General features: G+C 44.8%; 1 protein-coding gene across 1 annotated transcript; it reads right to left on the bottom strand.

Moving 5' to 3' along the window:
• Positions 1-3,929: 3,929 nt before the first annotated feature.
• Positions 3,930-16,199, bottom strand: Gjc3 (gap junction protein gamma 3). The gene is made up of 3 exons (XM_028859641.2): positions 15,858-16,199; positions 7,082-7,872; positions 3,930-6,337 (listed from the first exon to the last, which is right to left on the bottom strand). Exon 2 carries the CDS (start codon positions 7,863-7,865, stop codon positions 7,089-7,091), a length of 777 nt encoding a protein of 258 aa, XP_028715474.1. The 5' UTR covers positions 7,866-7,872; positions 15,858-16,199; the 3' UTR covers positions 3,930-6,337; positions 7,082-7,088.
• Between the last annotated feature and the right edge of the window lie 3,499 nt (positions 16,200-19,698).

Here is a 19,698-nt window from a genome sequence, read left to right as displayed (position 1 = left end):
GCTATATACTGACTTTGAAATCAGTCTGGAGCTCCATGACTCTGTATCAGATAAAGGATAAGACACGAACAGAGAACCTATCTCCTTTATTAATTTTTTTTTGGTTACTATATAATTTACTGTGTTTCATTATAAGATTTTCGTGTGTGTGTGTCTGTGTGTGTATGTGTGTGTGTGTGTGTGTGTGTGTGTGTGTGTGTGTGTGTGTGATTATACTTCATGCCTCTCCCCTACTGCCCTCCTCTACACTGCCCCTGTCCTCGTCTGGATGGTCCTCTTCCTGTCTCCAAGAGATGCCCCCTTCTATTTTCATGTCAAATGCATTCCATTACTCTGAATTCCCCTCACCTTAGCATCTCTTCCTCCCCTCTCATGGTCTCCTTTCTATTTCATGATGTAGACATATACATACACATATAAACACATATATAATTTTAAATTTGTGTTCTGGGTGTGAGGAAAAATGTGTGGAATGTGTGTTTCTGAGTCTGAATCATTTTGCTTAACATATTGACTCAGTTGCATACATTTCTCTACTAGCACCATTATTTCATCTTCTGTACAGTTAAATAAAATTCCATTCTGCATAAGCATCACACTTATCAGTTCATCTGTTGGTAGGCGTAAAGGATGGTATCACTTCCTAGCAATAGTACAGCCATAGACAAGTGCAAGCATCTCTTATGTATGTTGATTTCAAGTCTTCAGGCTCATGCCCAAAAGATATAACTGGGTCATATGGTAGTTATTTTCAGCTGTACGACAAACTCCAAATGACATCCATGGTTGGTGCACCAGTTTGCATTCCCACCAAAGGGAATAAGGGTCTCTCTTCCCCCAGCATTTCTTTTCATGATGATAGCCATTGTGACTCAAACGAGGTGAAATCCTAGAGTGCTTCTAATTTGTATGTCATGATGGCTAATGATGTCGAGTGCTTTTTCAAATGTTTATTGGCTATTTGTAGTTCTTTCATTAACTGTCTGTTTGATTCATTAGCCCATTTGGAGATGGGAAAAATTAGGGGGTGTTTTATTTTTACAGTCCTTTCTATGCTCTGAATAATAATTATCTACCTACTGTATACTTGGCAAAGACTCGCCACTGCTGTAGGCTCTCTTCACTTTGGTTACTTCCCTTGCTCTGCAGGAGCTTCTCGATCCTGTAGAATGCCATTTGCCAATTCTTGGGATTGCCTCCTGTGCCCCTGGCAGCCTCTTCAGAAAGTCCCTGCCTACACCTACATTTTTGAAGTTTCACCTATTTTCCCACCAGTTTTAATTTTTCCTTAAAGCTTTCATCCATTTAAATTTGGGTTTTGTGCAGGGAGAATCCAATTCTACATGAGGATAGCCAAGTTTTCTGAAACCATTTGCTAGGAGGCTAATCTTCTCTCTACTGTGTGTATTCTTGGCAGTTCTCTCAAAATTTAGGGAGTCTAGCTGTATAGTTTATTTCTGGGTCCTCCATTCTATTCCATTGCTCCTTGGGTCTGTATTTGGTGCCACATTGACTTTGTTACTATAGCTCTGTTGTATAATTTGACAAGTATCATGAAACCTGCAATACCTAGTTGAAATAGCTTTGGCTATTTAGTGGTGTGTGTGTGTGTGTGTGTGTGTGTGTGTGTGTGTGTGTGTGTCCACATGATTTTTTTTCTAGCATAAACAATGTCGTTGGAATTTTGATGTAGATTGCAATGAATTTGTATATTCATTCCTTTTGGTAATGGAGCTGTTTTCGAAATATTATTCTACCAATTCATGAGCATGAAAGGTGTTTCCACCCCTCATGTATTCTTCAATCACTTTTTCAGTTTTCGCTGTGAATGTGTTGCTTAATCTATTTCTAGACATTTTTAAAGATTTGTTTTATTTTTATTTATGTGCATGTGTGTGAGAGAACAGGAGGGAGAGAGAGAGAGAGAGAGAGAGAGAGAGAGAGAGAGAGAGAGAGAGAGAGAATATTCCATGTGTGTATACCCAGTATGGGTACTGGAAACTGAGCTCAGGTCCTCTGAAAGAGCAACAAGTTTTCTTGACCACTGAGTCATCTCTCCGGCCCCATCGTAGGTATTTTATAAACTATTTTGAATTGCAATATTTTCCAAGATTTTCTTCTCAGCTAAGTTCATGATTAGTATATTTTTAAAAAAAAAAAAAAAAGCTACCAATTAGTTCTTGGTAGATGGCTCGGTCAGTAAAACGTTTGTTGCACTAATGTGAGGACCTGAGTTCAATCTCCAGCACTCACAAAGTGGAGGTGGGGTAGATGTGGCAGCATGTGCTTGTAATCCTAGCACTGAGGAGGTGGAGACAGGAGAATTCCTGGGGTTCACTGGCCAGCCATGCTGGCCAATCAGTGAGCTCCAAGCTCAATAAGAGATTCTGTCTTTAAAAAGAAGTTGGAAAGGGACTGAGGAAAACACCTGACCTTCACTTGGTCTCACCATGAAATAAAGTCAACTTTTTTTGAAGGATGAAATGTAGAGCAACTTCTTCCTAGGTATCAAACACTGGAAAGTGTGGGGCTGGAGAGGTGACTCAGTGGTTAATAGCACTGGTTGCCCTTGCAGAGGACTCAGGTTCAGTTCCCAGCACCTACACCGTGGCTCACAATCACCTGTAACTCCAGTTTCAGGGACTCTGATGCCCTCTTCCATGGACACAAGACAGTCACATAGTACACAAACATTCATGCAGGTCAACACTCAATCATAAAAAAAAAAGTAAAATTTAAATAAATGTGTAGATGGCCACGTATATGCAAGAAATGAGGAAAAGGGTCTGATGAAGTGTAGAGTCTTGTCTCTCCTCTGGTTTATGATGTTGCTGACAAGTGCTGTCTTCCAGAGTGCTGCATCTGCCTTCACTTAATAACTTGTCTTCTTGGCAGATCAGTGGCCTCTGCTGACCACACTTAACTACCCACAGTCTGAGCAGGCTCTCTGCACCTTCAGATGCTACCCCTTGGGTTAACTAGTATTCTGTCTGGGGCTGGGAACTGAAAGTGTCAGCCCCAGGTGTTGGAATTGTGAGAAGTACCACAACACTGCAAACTGTCTATGTATTAATCACCCTGTGGGAGGGGAACCTATGGATGAATATGTGCACATAAGTACCGTGACCACTGAGGCCATAAAAGGGTGTCAGATCCCCTGGAACTAGACTTACTGTAGTTGTGATCCTCCCAACTCTGATCCTCTGTAAGAGTAACAAGTGCTCTTAACCACTGAACAATCAGCCCTTGGTTTACTTCTTACCAATGCATCAACCTATGTTTTTTCTGTACTTTTCACATACCCTAATACTACCTTTGTAAATTTCTGAAGCTTTTTCTCTCTTTCTTTCTGAAGTTTTTTCTTTTCTTGTTGTTCTCACTCTTTTCCCTTACTGGATTCCCTGGAGCCACCTCTACCCCACCATCTTACTCAGGAGCCTCAAAGTAGATTTAAAAGCAAGGAATAGATAAAGTCATTCCCTAATGATAAGAAGAGCTACTGTTGTCAAAGATTTTACTTGTAAATACATGACAGATTCCACATGCATTTATTTCTGGTTATTTACATAGTTGGTGAATGTATTAGTCTATGGTTCTCCAAAGAAACAGAACCAACAAAATGTCTGTATATGTACATGTGTTCTTGTACCTGTATGAGATTTATCATAAGGAATTGCTTCACTCTAATATATGTAGGATTTAGGAGGCACAGTAGGGTGAGGAGGCATGAACCAGGAACCTTAAGAACACCAGAATGCCGGTGGTGGTGGCGCGCACGCCGGTAGGATTTGCTGAAGGAGGCGGAGGCAGGAGGATCACGAGTTCAAGGCCAGCCTGGGCTACAAAAATTTAAAAAAAAAAAAAAAAAAAAAGAACACCAGAATGTTCTTTCAAGGGAAGAAATAAAATACCTGTTATCCTCCCAGAAGCAGGTATGCTTTCTAGTCTGGTGACCTTTGCACTAAGTATGGGACTGGAGACAACATTGAACCCTCCCCCAATTTTTAAGCTTATTTTTCTCAGTTAATCTATAGAACCTATCACATGTACTTTACAAAGAGTTTCAATGTAATCACATCCAATATTTATTTAGCTTACTTTGTGTTTTATTGTGCACGTGGGATTAGGTAATCACCAGGAAAGTGTTGAACCGAAGGAACGCCTTCACAGGCCAGCAGAGAGGTGATCCGTAGGAGGCAAGAAGATTTGGTTCAACATAGCTCCGTAGCTGGTGTTGGTTCTGACCCCGAATGGTTTGTTTTAAGCATATTTAAGCACAGCACAATTTGATGATGTTCATGGGTCTACCCCTCTAGAACTGAGAGTCTTAGATACGACAGTTTATTGCCTTGATCGTGATGGTTTAGCACAGCAACAGAAAAGTAACTAAAACAGTGGATCGCCAACACTTATTGAAATATTGGTCAGCTGCAAACTTTTATTTAGCTTTTGTTTTTAACTCACAAATCCCTTTATTTTGCCTTTGCTTTGGAGAGTTATTTCTGCCAATGGTAGGATTTTAACAGGATTTTTTTTTTCATTTTTATACTTCAAAGATTTTGCTCATTTACATTATTTCCATAAGAAATGTATTTTCATCTTTGTCTTTTTTTCTCACTGTAAAAAAAATAACTCATAAGTGATCAGAGACATAAATGTAGAAGTTAAAAGTATAAAACTCTTAGATGGAAACACAGGTGTACGTTCATAGCTTTGGGTCAAAAAATGGCCTCTTAAATGTAGCTCCAAAATCACAAAAAAAAAATGAGTAATTTGATTTCATCAAAATGGAAAGCTTTTGTGCATCAAAGAACACTGCCAAGCCCCTGCTGGCTAGTTTTCCTTGTAACCAACAGTCTTACTCATGTATGAATCCTGTGAGTTACAACAACCAGCCTCACAAGACATACCTGAGGGTGCAACAGTGGTGTAGGTGTTATGGGAATAACAAACTGCTTTCTGATTGGATTGAGGATCCACTCCACAGGAGGAAACTCATGCCTGGTACTACAAATCCAGCCAAGAAACCATTCTGGGGAAGAAAAGCCTGTTACTATTAGTTTGCTACATTGAGATAGTATCAAACTGTCTTCTAAATAATTCTCTATACCCATAGATTAGGTCAGCTCTCATTCCCCACCAGAGAAATTTCTTCTTGCAGTTGACAGTGTCTGATACTCAGACTCACAATTTGTCAAAACGCAGAGAACAGGTGTCTGTGGAGTACTCAGCCACAAATGAAACATCTATATCACACCCTTGGCCCCAAAGCTCAGGTGACATCAGAGAAGAAGGAAAGTAAGGTTTAAAGAGCCAGAGCTCTTGGGGGTCTGCTTCGAAACCATGTCTTCTTAACACAGCAGAGGTGCTGCACTCAGGAGCTCACAGAAGCAGCGGTTGTCTGCACAGGCTCCCAGCACTCATCATTCCAGCATGGATGGCTGGTGGACTATCCACAGCTGAGGAACTGTTAGCAGTTGGTAGACAATGGTGGAGGAAGAGTCCACGTTCTTTAGGGATGTGGCATCAGGTAGGCTGACCATGTTCTGTTAGGTGGCTTGACACCCATGCACATTTGAGTAGCACTAATTTTGTACTCAGTGAATTATAGAGAAAAAAAGAGGACATGAAATCAGGATGGGGACATGATGGGGGTCCAGGAAGAGTTAGATAGGGATGTGAGAGTAGACGTGATCAAAATACACCGAATACATGTATGAAAGTATCAAAGAATAAATAATTTTAAAAGAATACTACTCAGAAAAAATGAAAGACAATCATGGAATGGAAGAGAATATTTTGAAATGACTCATCTGATATAAGTATCTAATAATCATGTTATATAAAAAGTTCTTACAATGCAAAACAAAACAAAAAACTGATTTTAATTGGCAAAGAAGAATATGGTCTTCTCTACAAAGATATACAAGTGACCAATAAGCATGTTGCATGATTCCATCTCTATAAAATCCCAGACTAGGATAACCCATTAAAACAGAAAGTGGTTGCTTACGTTTAGTGGAAAAACAAGAGAGATAAGAAGTTAGAATTAATAGCTAATTGATGCAGGAGTTTTTGTTTTGTTTTCTGAGATTTTATTATTTTATTTATTATCATGTGTGTGTGTCCTGTGGCACATATGTGGTAGTCAGAGGACATGTTGCGGGAGTTGGTTTCCTCCCTTCTCCATGTGGGTTCTGGAGATGGATTTCAGATCATGAGGTTTGGTGGCAAGCACCTTTACCCACTGTACCATCTCACCAGCCATCTCACTGGATGTGTGGAAGAAGATCCAGTCGCAAGGTTTTCTGCAAGCAAGCCAGGTAACTTTAGAACTCTGTAAAGGAGAAATGAAGCAGAAGCTGAGGACTTTGCCCAGTGGCAGTACATGCACTAGTACGCTCATCGTGGTCTACTGGGAGTCACACAACTGATAGGGACAGGTGCTGGGAGACGTTTGCGGGGTAGTAATCAAAGCACATCTGACTCAGCCAGGAGTGGTGGCTCGTGACTTTAATACCAGCACTTGAGAGGCAGAGGCAGGCAGATCTCTGTGAGTTCAAAGCCAGCCTGGTCTACATAGCAAGTTCCAGGCCAGCCAGAGCTACCTATTTCATATACATAAATGAGCACCTTCTCCACCACAAGGGACTGTACCCCAAACTGTTAACCAAAGTAAACACTTCCTCCCTTTAAAAACAATACATCTGGGAGCTGGAGAGATGGCTCAGTGGTTAAGAATGTGTACTATTCTTGCAAAGAACCCTAGTTTGCTTCCAAGCACCCACATCAGGAGGATCACAACTGCTTGTAACTCCAGCTCCAAGGAATCTACGGCTCTCTTCTGACCTCCGCAGGCACCTCCACTCATGTGTACAAACCCACACTGACACACACACGCAATTTAAAATTAAAAGTAAATCTTTTTTTAGAGTGTGTCTACTTTGAGAGTGGTTATCTAGTTTGTAACGTGGGGAGCTGTATGACCCAGAGGATGAGGGACCTACCCTGGGTGGAGGTCACCAACACAGAGACATCAGAGGCAGGGACAGACGACTGTCAGTATCAGTAGGGTCCTCACCTGCTTCTCAAAATGGCTCTTTTGTCTCCACCACCGACAAGTCATCAGCTGGGTCCTTGCGTCTTACAGAGCTCTTTGAGGTTCGAAAGTTCTTTAAAAAGGGAAGTTTGTGCTTGTACATCCTCCAAAACCTCCCCAAACCCAACAGCATCAGCTCCAAGGAAGTGACAAAGAGGCAGGCCCCACTGATTCCAAACATGGAGTTGAGGAGAATGGTCTTCTCAGAGGGGTGGGACTGGAAACAGGTCGTGCTGCCGATGCAAGGATCCTCACGACATATAAAAGTGCTGGGCATCTTGAAGCCATACAGGTGGTACTGAACTCCCAAGGCTGCTCCCTCAAGGACCAGCCGTGCCCCAAGCTGTGCCGCATAGGCCCAGAGAAGCTTGAGGCTTCCAGCCCCTAAGACATCCTTGCTATGGTCCCCCTTGCAAATCCGTGTCTCTTGTTCCTTATTTTCTTTTTCTGGTTCCTCCCAGTATCCAATCACATGATACAGAGTGAAACCCATGTAAATGACACTGGGTACAGCCATCAGGATGACTTGGAAGGCCCAGAAGCGCAATGGAGAAAGGGGGCGGAAGATGTCATAGCAAGTGGTCTTGCAGCCTGGCTGTCCTAAATGACACATGAATTCGTTCTCATCATCACCGAAAACCCCAGGTCCACTGGAAACCAGAAGCAGGAGGCGGAATCCCATGAGCACCGGAAGTAGGAAGCGCCCCACGGGGGTGGAATGCTGGCTCTCCTTAGCCAACAGCTGCCTCAGGAACTTGCCACACATTCTGCCACTGAGCAGAGAACAATTATCAGTGAAGGTGTCCCACTCACTGCCCTTTAGAGGAAGCTTCAGCCTGTTTTGTTCACCTGCTAACCCAAGGATCTGCAAAGCAAGATCTGCTCCTCTCCAAAGTTGATCAAACACCATATAGTCTGTTTTGCATGCCTATAAGACAATACCTGAGGTAAGTGCCTTTATAAACATAAAAACGGTTAGTTAGCTCACAGTTGTGCAGGTTTGAACTCCAAATAGCATAGCACAGATTGGTGAAGGTCACTCATTGAAAGAATGTGTCATGTCTTGGATGGCAATGAGGAGGAGGGCATGTTGGAGCAAAAAGTTTCAATGTAAGGAGAGGGGAGGATGGACAGAATTCCATGATCCCTTTCAAGAGTACATTTTCATAGATTGGGGGCAGGAGGCTCAATCAGTAAAGTATCGCACAAGCATGAAAACCTGAGCTCAATCCTCAGAACCCATGTAAAAATTCGGAGTGTGGTGGTGTGCACTTGAAACCCCACTGCTGGGGAGGCAGAGACAGGAGGATCCTAGCCAACTGGAGAGCCTCCAACCAGCAAGAGATCCTCTCTCAAACACAAGGTGGATGACTTCCAGAGAATGACACATGTCACTGAACTCCAGTACACACACACACACACAGACACACACACACAGACACACATACACACACACACACACACACACACACACACACACACACGCTGAGGGCCGTGGGAGTATACAGCAGGTGACAACTGATGTTTGACCAGTCAACCCACCAGACGTATAACTCCCTGATGGGGAGCCCCACCTGGCAAAGCTGTGGGGTCAATGGCTGTGGAAACTAGTTGTTTTCTGTCTGTAACTTTCTCATGTACCACCATTATACCTCCCTGTAAGAACAGCTGTGAGGTGCTTTCCACAGCCCTTTGGTAGTATGTTTTACATCTCTGGGCACACATTTAGCTGTGGATTTCTGTTTAAGCTGTATAACTCTGATGAACAGAAATATTATCAGAATATTCTTTACTGACATAGGAAAGTAGCAGTATTCTCAGTCTCAAAGACAGCCTTTTATACATTTTGCAAAGACCTTAGAACAAGTCCAAAACAGACTAAGCTGCCTCTACAGAGAATACACAAAGACTAATTCCTAGGTGTTGTCTATTGCTAAATCAAGGCCAAGCTGTTTACATCAAAACACAGTCCTTGCAGTAGCTCCCTTTCTGTAGGTGCCCTGACCACTCAAGATTCAGCCAATTGTTTATTAGCTGTGTAGAGCTGTGTGAGAGCTTGTGGCTGCATCCCTGCTGAGCTACTCCTGGCCTGGCTCCAGAGAGTAGCACCTAGCCCTAATCCATCTTTCCTTTAACTGATACCTTTCCTTTGTCCTATGTGAACCTTGTTTCAGAGTCTCCCAAGGATACAAAGGCCTCTGCAAAACTTGATTCAGGAAACCAGGCAAATTGTGGTACCTGATAAATCGTGGCATTTGCACTTGGCATTGTATTTTTGGGAGCTCCTTTCAGGTTGTTTTAAGCATATGGAAATTAACTGGAATATTTACAGTTTATTGAGAAAAATGCCCTGGGTGAAGGGAAAGGGATCAGTCCCTAGAGCCTTGAGTCCAGAGAGGCTGGATCCCCCTGCAGCCTCAAAGGCTAAATTCATTCTTAAGATGCCTCTGAGTCTTCTTTCCATGGAACCCACACACCCCGTGCTGTGACACACGGTGACAAGAGCTGCTGCAGAATGTGGGTGAAGTGTGTGTGTGTGTGTGTGTGTGTGTGTGTGTGTGTGTGTGTGTGCTGGGTGAGAGATGAAGAAGAAGAACCATGAGAGAAGTGTGAGGAAATGAATGAGTGAAAGGATGAAGGAGTAAGTGTGATAGACTAAAACTTGTTCCTAATTACCCTCAGATAAAGAAGTTTCCTACCCCTCGATACTCTGAGGCATTCCTTTCATTACCCTGAGCGGATCATGGGGGCTGGTCTCTCATGGTCCAACACACATACACACACACACACACACACACACACACACACACACACACACACGCCACTCACAGGCCAACCTGATCTAAACAATCCCTCATCGAAACCCCCTTCCTAGTTTGTGTCAGGTTGACAGACTTATCACCACAGATGGCTGGAAGGTAGCTCAATGGTTAAGAGTATTGTTGCTCTTGCAGAAGACCCTGGATCAATGCCCAGCACCCACAATGGTGGCTCTCAACTGTCTGTAACTACAGTCCCAGAAGATCCAGTGCCTTCTTCTGGCCTCCATGGTCACATGCGTGGGGTACACATACATACATGCATGCAAAACACTCACACACATAAAATAAATCATTTTTTAATTTAAAACAACCACAAATTGTTGGCTTAGGGAGCTAGAAAGCAATGTGATGAAGTTAACAGAGTTAATGTCAAGATTTACTCTAATCTAATTGAAAGGACCAAGCAGATGCCATAACAGGCTGCTCAGTCTTGTCTCAGAGATCAGGCCTCAATTTCAGTTTCCTGAGACTGAGCAAGCAGTCTCTGGGAGGACCCTGAACAAAAGACAGAGTCCTTGCAGTAGCTCCCTTTCTGCACGTACTCTGACTGCTAAAAGTTCAGCCAGATGTTTACTGTCTGGGGCCCCTCACCAACTTAGAGTTATGTGCATGACGTGCTAGGCCAGCCAGCCCCCATGGCGGCTCAAGGACAAAGCCTGGGACTTGTGCTGGGCAGCCCCCAAAGTGATCATTGTAACCACCAACCAGTAAATTCAAAGGTTACATACCCTCACCCAATTAAAAGAGAACAGAGATAAAAATAAACCAATCCAAGTTGCACCCATGCAAACCCCCCCAACCCCCCTGAAGGGCTTGTGGTTTTTGCCTTTAAATAGCTAGCCACACAAAGAAAGAGGAACTCCTCCCTGCCTCACTGTATTGGGTGTAGGAATGAGTCCCCTGTCTAGACTTGTATCTGCAGAATAAACCTTGTTGTTGCATTCTGGACATCCAAGGTCTTCAGTGGTCTCTTTGGGGGGTCACAATCTGGGCATAACACTAATGTTCTTTATACCTTACCATCTTGGGAACAAGAATTTGCCATAATTAAATGCTATAGGGTTTGGGGCAAAGCCAAGATGAGGATAAACATTCAAATTCCTAATCTCTGTTCTTTAAATGTTTATCTCCCCATGATGAGGGGTAACCATTTTTGAGGATAAATTTCAGATGTTTCTCAGTTCTCTGTCCATAATACCAAGTTTGCCATCTTTATTTCTGCCCTAATATTCCTAGTGTTCCTTCTTCAGTGCCCAGAAGCTGCTTCCAGCCACCACCATTCCCAACCATCTTCCCTTTCTCAATCCCGAATGATCATGACGGTCAGGTGCCATGACCTAACTGATGCCACCCTCCCCAAGTCAGATGCTGAAGCCTGGTGAGGAGTCAACGGTAGAGCACCACCTAGAATCCCCCAGTGAGGGGCTGGGGTGTGGCTCAGTGGTAGAGCACCTGCCTAGAATCCCCCAGTGAGGGGCTGGGGTGTGGCTCAGTGGTAGAGCACCTGCCTAGAATCCCCCAGTGAGGGGCTGGGGTGTGGCTCAGTGGTAGAGCCCCTGCCTAGAATCCCCCAGTGAGGGGCTGGGGTATGGCTCAGTGGTAGAGCACCTGCCTAGAATCCCCCAGTGAGGGGCTGGGGTGTGGCTCAGTGGTAGAGCCCCTGCCTAGAATCCCCCAGTGAGGGGCTGGGGTGTGGCTCAGTGGCAGAGCACCTGCCTAGAATCCCCAGTGAGGGGCTGGGGTGTGGTTCAGTGGTAGAGCCCTGCCTAGAATCCCCCAGTGAGGGCTGGGGTTGGCTCAGTGGTAGAGCACCTGCCTAGAATCCCCAGTGAGGGGCTGGGTGTGGTCAGTGGTAGAGCTCCTGCTAGAATCCCCAGTGAGGGGCTGGGGTGTGACTCAGTGGTAGAGCCCTGCCTAGAATCCCCCAGTGAAGGGCTGGGGTATGGCTCAGTGGTAGAGCACTGCTAGAATCCCCAGTGAGGGCTGGGGTGTGGCTCAGTGGTAGAGCACCTGCCTAGAATCCCAGTGAGGGGGGGGTGGCTCAGTGGTAGAGCACTGCTAGATCCCCAGTGAGGGGTGGGGTGGGTGGTAGGCTCCTGCTAGAATCCCCAGTGAGGGCTGGGGTGTGACTCAGTGGTAGAGTCCCTGCCTAGAATCCCCCAGTGAAGGGCTGGGGTATGGCTCAGTGGTAGAGCACCTGCCTAGAATCCCCCAGTGAGGGGCTGGGGTGTGGCTCAGTGGTAGAGCTCCTGCCTAGAATCCCCCAATGAGGGGCTGGGGTTGACTCAGTGGTAGAGCTCCTGCCTAGAATCCCCCTGTGAGGGGCTAGGGTGTGGCTCAGTGGTATAGTACCTGCCTTGAATCATCCAATGGGGTACTGGAGGTACACGCCCAGCATGCAAAAAGCCCTAGATTCAACCCAAGAACCTAAAAAAGAAAAGAAAAGAAAAAGAAGCAAGGCCTTTAAGTCATGAATGGGGTTATAAAGGAGATTTGAGGGAGCCCTTCAGCCCCTTCCATCAATTGATGACACAGAGACATCACCATCCATGAGGAAAAGGCCTACACACCAGACACTTTATCTGCTAGTGCCTGCCTCTTGGACTTCCCAGCCTCCAGAACTGGGAAAAAATAAAATTCTGTGGATTATAAATTACTCCATTGAAGATATTTTATAGCAGTTTTATTATACTAAGATGTTATGCAGACCCCTAGAAAGCTCCATAGATGGTTCTTTATCTTTTTTTCCCTTGTTTAAGAATTTTATAGATGAGTACTGTATTTACATCATTTCCTCCAACTCCTTCCTACTTTACCCATGTCCCTCAACTCCTTCTCAAAGTCATGGTCTCTTTTTCTTTAATTGTTATTGGTACACACACACACACACACACACACACACACACACACACACACAAAACCTGTTGAGTCCCTGTATTATTACTTTTATGTATGTATGTCTAGAGATGGCCATTTGGGATTAGATAGCCTATAAGGCACTTGCCCCTGGAGAAGACTAATTCTCCTTCTTTTAGAAGCCATTAATTGCCTGTAACTCTATCTAGGAATGGGGCCTCGTGGGATTTCCCCCTTCCACAGTGGCATGTAACCTGGTATTGTAACATTTCAGGTCTAGTTCAGGCAACCATATTGTTGGCCTTTCGTGGGTGCATTAGATGTCCTGGTCCTCTGACTCTTCTAATCTTTCTGCCCCTGTCTTGTGAAGGGTTCCCTGAGCCTTAGGTGTAGGGTTGTATTGTGGATGTATCAACTGGACCCGGGCACCCTACAGTCAGTGGCTCTCTGCATTTTGACCGCTTGTAGCTTTCCATAACAGTCTCCATCTGCCGCAAACAGGAGTTTCTTTGGTGAAAGGCGAGAGCTACGCTTAGTTGTAGGTATGGAGATAAGTTTTTTGTTTGTTTGTTTGTTTGTTTTTAGTTTTTCGAGACAGGGTTTCTCTGTGTAGCTTTGCGCCTTTCCTGGAACTCACTCTGTAGCCCAGGTTGGCCTCGAACTCACAGAAATCTGCCTGGCTCTGCCTCCCTCCCGAGTGCTGCCTCCACCACAGCCAGGCTCAAGGTAAGTATTTAGAACGAAGTTAGAGTGAAGAGAACCCACTGCTGTGACTTCCCTAAACCAGTGTGATCACTAGCCACAACTGTCTCTATTGTGCGCACGCGCACTCGTGCACTGGCACACACGGAGGTGGGGCATACATACCGTAGCATGCCTGCGGAGGTCACAGGGCATGTTTGTGGAGTCAGTTCTTTCCTTCCACCTTCCCGTGGCTTCAAGGGATCAAACTCAGGTTGCCACGCTTGTGCAACCAGTGTCTTTACCAGTGAGCTACCTCAGCACCCTACCTTTCTGTATCTTAATCTTCCTTCCTTCTCCTATCTTCAAGAAAGATGGTCCTACCCCTTCGAATACCACCATCCTTTCCAGAGCTAGCACTTCAGGCCTCTCCTTTCCCACTGCTGCGAGGATTTGATCCCCAGATGACCTTCCCTGGAATTCAAAACCCACTCCCTAGTTTTGAAATGGCACAGTAGGTAAAGTGCGCCTCACGAAGCGTTTGGGTCTCAGTGTGGGTCGCCAGCACCGACATAAAAGCCAGGCATGGCAGCACTCTTCTGTAACCAACCCTAGGGCTGCTGCGGGGCAGAGCAGGAGGGGGAAGTGAGCAGAAACAAGCAAATTCCTGAAGTTCATTGGCCGGCCAGCCTAACCCATCAGTGAGCTCCAAGTTCAGCAAGCACTTCTGTCTCAAAAAGTAAAATGGAGACCAATCAATGAAGACACAAAAGTTAGTATCTGACATCCATACTCATGGGCACACACCCACGGGAAGGGTTAAAACACCAGACACACACAAAATGAAGGAAGGAAAGAAGGAACGAGAGAGGGAGGGAGGGAGGGAGGGAGGGAGGGAGGGAGGGAGGGAGGGAGGGAGGGTAGAAGGAGGCCTTTGGCACAAAAAAGGGAATCAGTAGGAATGCAAGGGGGCAAGAGACCGTAATGGACAGTGAATATAAGAAAAATACACGATAAATGTGTATGAAAATGTCATGATGAAATTAATTATTATGCATTAATAATGTAAGCTAATAAAACATTTTAAAAATCCACCTTGAAAACAATAGGACAGATTCCGGGTAAAATCAAATTGAGATATTGTATAAATTCAATACCTTGAAAAATAAAATTTAAAGGATGGAATTAATAAAGTAACAAAAAGGAATCAAATCTAAAACAAATGTGGGGTGTTTTTTTCTTTTGAAAATCAAGACAATAATAATTAAATGTCCACTACAGTTTCAATATCCTGAATCCAAATATCTAAAATCTCAAATTCTACAAAATCTGAAACTTTCTGACTTTCATGTATGTGGTGTGTGTGTGTATGTGTGTGTGTGTGTGTGTGAGAGAGAGAGAGAGAGAGAGAGAGAGAGAGAGAGAGAGAGAGAGAGAGAAAGGATCTCCTCTAGGAGAAAGGTCTTACAGAATGAGTAAGGAAAGGGGAACAGAGTAGATCTCACATATGGAAGGGAAATGAGGGGACAATGGGACTAACCTAGCAGAGAGGGCAAGCGCGTGGGAGGAGGAATGAGGGGAGAAATAGCAATGAATGAAAGTATGCATGAAAATACCATAATGAAGCACATTGCTTTGTATGCTAATTTTTAAAACACAAATAGGACCGGGGGTGTAGCCGGGTTGGTAGAGTGCTTGCCTTGCATACACAAGCCCCTGGGTTTTATCCACAGCACTGCATAAACCAAGTGTGGTGGTGCACACCTGTTATTCCAGCCCTGGGGAGATGAAGGCAGGAGGATCAGAAAAGTTCAAGATCACCCTCAGTTATATAGTGAGATTAGGGCTAGTCTAGGCTGCATGAGACTGTGCCTCAATAAATAAATAAAGTGTAAGTGAAGCAACAATCACAGACTCAAAATTGGGAAAGGAAAGGAAACCCCGGAATTCGAGCAGGTTTTCAAGTACCTAAAGAGATTATTTTAAAATCCCATTTTAAATGAGAATTTTTCAAAGCATCTCACCTAATTTTGGTGATGGAGGGATGGGTTGGGGTTGTCAGGATTCCACCAGTGACTGAATCCATCCCAGAAAGTTAAGGAGCCACAGAGGAAAAGAACCCGTGAGAAGGGAGGAACCTGGCGGTGCAAGCCTTAACTCACTGCTCCCGCTTTACTCCACCTGGCCTGGAATGCATTCTAGATGCTTCTCTTCAAAGCCTGGCCCTGCAAAACCAGCATGAGCAGAGATGCAGAATCTTGGGTAATATCCCTGCCTTCCAGATCATAGGTGAATTCAGAGCTATTGCTAAGCAATCATGACTGCATCCGCTCACAGACACCTCTCTAGAGCCCAGAATAATCTCAGCCAGAAAAGCTACTCTCTGCCGGTGAACTTACCAGTGCTTGCCGGGCAGCTCCAAGCAGAAGCAGCGACCAGAGAGGAAAGACGCCAAAAGGAATCCTCACACTGGAGCCCTCAGGGTCCAGGCTCTTGGGATGGCCCTGCCTCCTGCAGCCTCCCACTCTTTCTCCTTCTCTTGTTCTTTCCCGGCAGGCTCCCTGCTCCAGTGTAAAAGAATTTCAATTGAAGGACCAGGCCCTCCAGGCATGAGGCCTGGAGAATGACTCTGGTGTTCATGGTACGGGATGTATTCTCTAAGTGAATGGGGATGGGGATCTTTGAGGTCATCTGAAACAAGAGTGAAGGTTTATTATGTGCATTATATTGGTTAATTGTCTTGGGATGTTTGAGCTCACTGAGAAGCTGGCTCCGGAAGTGAAGCTGTCCTCTCCAGTCTCAGGCCCAAGTGTGTTTGTCTCTCTGTCCTCCAAAGCCCTTTGTCTAGAGATGGGCTGCCTCCCAGACTCTGTGACAGGGAGGGAAGGGATCAACAGACAGCCAAAGAATAAAAGCATTATATCCTTGAGAACAGCTAGATGGAAAACGAACTGTTGGGAAATACAGCAGAAGTTACCACCGTGTATCCCATAATACAAAACTACCTAGAATCGGAGGAGAGCTGATAGTTCAGACACTGGGAGCTCAGCCATTGGAGAGAAAGCAGAACGAAGAACTCCAAATGACTGCTTCGACTTCCCCAGTCAGTTTTCTGCTGGATCTTGTGAGCGCCCAATCTGATGATGCTACTTCTGTCTGTTATTTGTTCTTTATTTTTTCTTTTCTCTTTTATTTTTTTCTTTTTGAGATTTTATCTTAATTACAACATTTCTCCCTTCTCTTCTCCCTCCATACCCTCCCATATGCCCCTCCCCGTCTCCTTCAAATTCATGGCCTTTTTTCTTCACCAATTGCTATTGCATGCACGTCTGTTTTTTGTGTATACATATATATTGCTAAATATAACCTGTTGAGTCCACATAATTATGGACTAGTATTATGATTTTTAGGGCTGACCCCAATTGGGCACTGAACAATGGGAATGCTCTTCCCTGGGAACGACCGCCTCTCTCTGCTTCACCCAGCTGCCTGTAGTTCTTTGTGTAGAGTTGGTTGTTCTTTTACTTAGAACCTTTGCCAGAGGGACACCCTGCTCTACCCACGAATCTCTCTGTGGGGAACCCCATCTGACTGCCTCTCCCCAGTCATTTCCTGCTGGGTGTTTGTACGCCCCAATTTGATGGTGTTCATTTCTGTCACCCTATCACATTCCATTATTCTTTTACATTGTCTTTCTATGGGCTTAATAAACTCACTCACTCAAAACCGAAAGTGTGTCCAAAGCACCCAAAGGATAAGTTTACCCATATAAGAGTGTTCAAAAGTCTATGCATGGGGAGGTCGTAGGCCATAGAAGGAAACCTACTAGTGATGTTTTGCTAGACAGATATGCTGTCAGTCTGCTTAATAATTGTTTATGTTTATGACATGGATCTGCACCAGGTCCTCCGCTTATATATTACAGCTTTCAGCTTTGTGTTTTCATGGGACTTCTGTGTGAGCTAATGGGTCTCTAATTCTTGTGCCTGCTCTTGGGGTGCTTTCCCTTCTGTTGGGTTGCCTTGTCCGACTTCAGTGGGATGAGTTTTGCTTCATATTATTGTATTTTATTTTGTCATTTTGGTTGTTATCTCTTAGAAGCCTGTCTTTTTTAATGAGACAGAAAGGGAATGAATCAGAGGAGGGAGATGGGGTGGAGTGCAGGGGGGGAACGAGAATCGGGATGCATGGTATGAGAAAAGAATCTGTTTTCTTTTTTGCTTAGCTGTTTGGTTTTTTTGTTTTGTTTTGTTTTGTTTCTTTGTTTTTTTCAAGACAGGGTTTCTCTGTGTAGCCTGGCCATCCTGGAACTCACCCTGTAGACCAGGCTGGCCTCGAACTCACAGAGATCTGCCTGCCTCTGTCTCCCAGGTACTGGGATTAAAGGCATGCATCACTACTGCCTGGCAAGCATCTATTTTCAATAAAAGGAAAAAAATAGTTGCTTATGTTTATACCCATAGAGTAGTGCTACCCTAGGTTAGAGAAGTTTCTTTTTGCTGTGAAAGATGATTACACAGAGACTCGTGACTATTCAAAGTGCCCAGAGAAGTGAGTTTTGAGTGCTCAGCCCTAAGTAGGCCATCTATATTGTCTCCTCCAAACCCCAGGGAACTCCTCAGAAGAGGGGAAGAAAGATTGTAGGAGTCAGAGGATAGAGAGGAACACTAAGAAATGCTGTCTGCTGGACATGACATGGCAATCATGAACTCATGGTCACCTGCTCAAGGCTTACACACACACACACACACACACACACACACACACACACACACACACTGCGCGTGATCTCAAGAGAGATGAAAGTACCAAAGGGACTAACTAGGAAGAGGAAGGTAGAAGAAGGTAGAGAGTGCAAGTAGGAGATGGGAAGGGGCAGATAACACAGAATAAATACAATCATAACTCAATGTGTGCAAGTATGCGATGGTCAAAAAAAAATTAGAAAGGGAGGCTGGAGACAAGGCTCAGGGTTGGTTAAGAGCACTGGCTGCGAGCCAGGCGGTGGTGGCGCAGGCCTTTAATCCCAGCACTCGGGAGGCAGAGCCAGGCGGATCTCTGTGAGTTCGAGGACAGCCTGGGCTACAGAGCCAGATCCAGGACAGGCGCCAAAACTACACAGAGAAACCCTGTCTCAAAGAAGAAAGAGAGAAAAAAGAGCACTGACAGTTCTTGCTGCAGACCCAGGTTCAGTTCCCTACACCCATAAGGCAGCTCACAACCATCCATATAACTCCAGTTCCAGGACATCCAATGCCCTTTCAGACTACCCCACACACTAGACATGCGTGTGGTGCACATACATACATGCAGGCAAAACACTCACCCACATAAAATAAATAAATCTTAAAAAAAATTAAAGAGTGTTGTGTGTGTGTCCATGAGTATCTATGTACGCATGCATGCATTCATGTGTATGTGTGTGTGTGTGTGTGTGTGTGTGTGTGTGCTTCATGTCCTCAGGTAGTTCTCATCCCAGAATTCATGTGACTTCTCAATGTCCTCTTGGCTAGAAGAAATATTGCAACTCTTAAAGCACCATGGAAACCCACTCCGTGTCCTCTCCGCAGCTCAGAAAGCCCCAGTGAGAGCTTTCTGCTCCACACCCATTCCTTCCTGCCTCACTGCAGGGTCCCTGCAGAGATGCAGCTGAGAAAGGGGAAGGGCAACACTGGGCACGCAGAGAGGCTTAATCCTGAACTGCTTTTGTGGGAAAGATAATAAGCACACCTGGTTTTATGCCATTAAAATGTCTGCTTGGGGGGCTGGAGAGATGGCTCAGCAGTTAAGAGCACTAACTGTTCTTCCAGAGGTCCTGAGTTCAATTCCCAGCAACCACATGGTGGCTCATAACCACCTGTAATGAGATCTGGCGCCCTCCTCTTCTGGCCTGCAGGGACACATGCAGGCAGAACACTGTAAAAATAATAAATAAATGAATAAATCTTTAAAAAAAAAAAAAAGTCTGCTTGGTTATTAGTAGTCCAAGGCAATTCTTAACCAACCTACCTCTACAAACTACAAATATTGGGGAGGTATGGAATGTTCATGGGTGCATAGATGCAGGTGTGTGCTTGCATGTAGAGGTTAGAGGTCAACTTCAGCTGTCATTCCTCAGGAGTTATCCACCTTGTTTTTTGAGACAGGCTCTCTTTCTGGCCTGTAACTCACCACATAGGCTAGCCTGGCTGACCTACAGGCCCTAAGGATCTGCACATCTCTGTCTCCCAATACTGGGAT

Source organism: Peromyscus leucopus, chromosome 23, assembly GCF_004664715.2.
Source record: "Peromyscus leucopus breed LL Stock chromosome 23, UCI_PerLeu_2.1, whole genome shotgun sequence".
Taxonomy (NCBI): domain Eukaryota; kingdom Metazoa; phylum Chordata; class Mammalia; order Rodentia; family Cricetidae; genus Peromyscus; species Peromyscus leucopus.
This window is presented reverse-complemented; position numbering and strand designations above follow the sequence as displayed.

Bases quoted from the DNA above. Each gene is read 5' to 3' on its own strand.
- Gjc3 (XM_028859641.2), bottom strand. From the start codon at position 7,865: ATGTGTGGCAAGTTCCTGAGGCAGCTGTTGGCTAAGGAGAGCCAGCAT.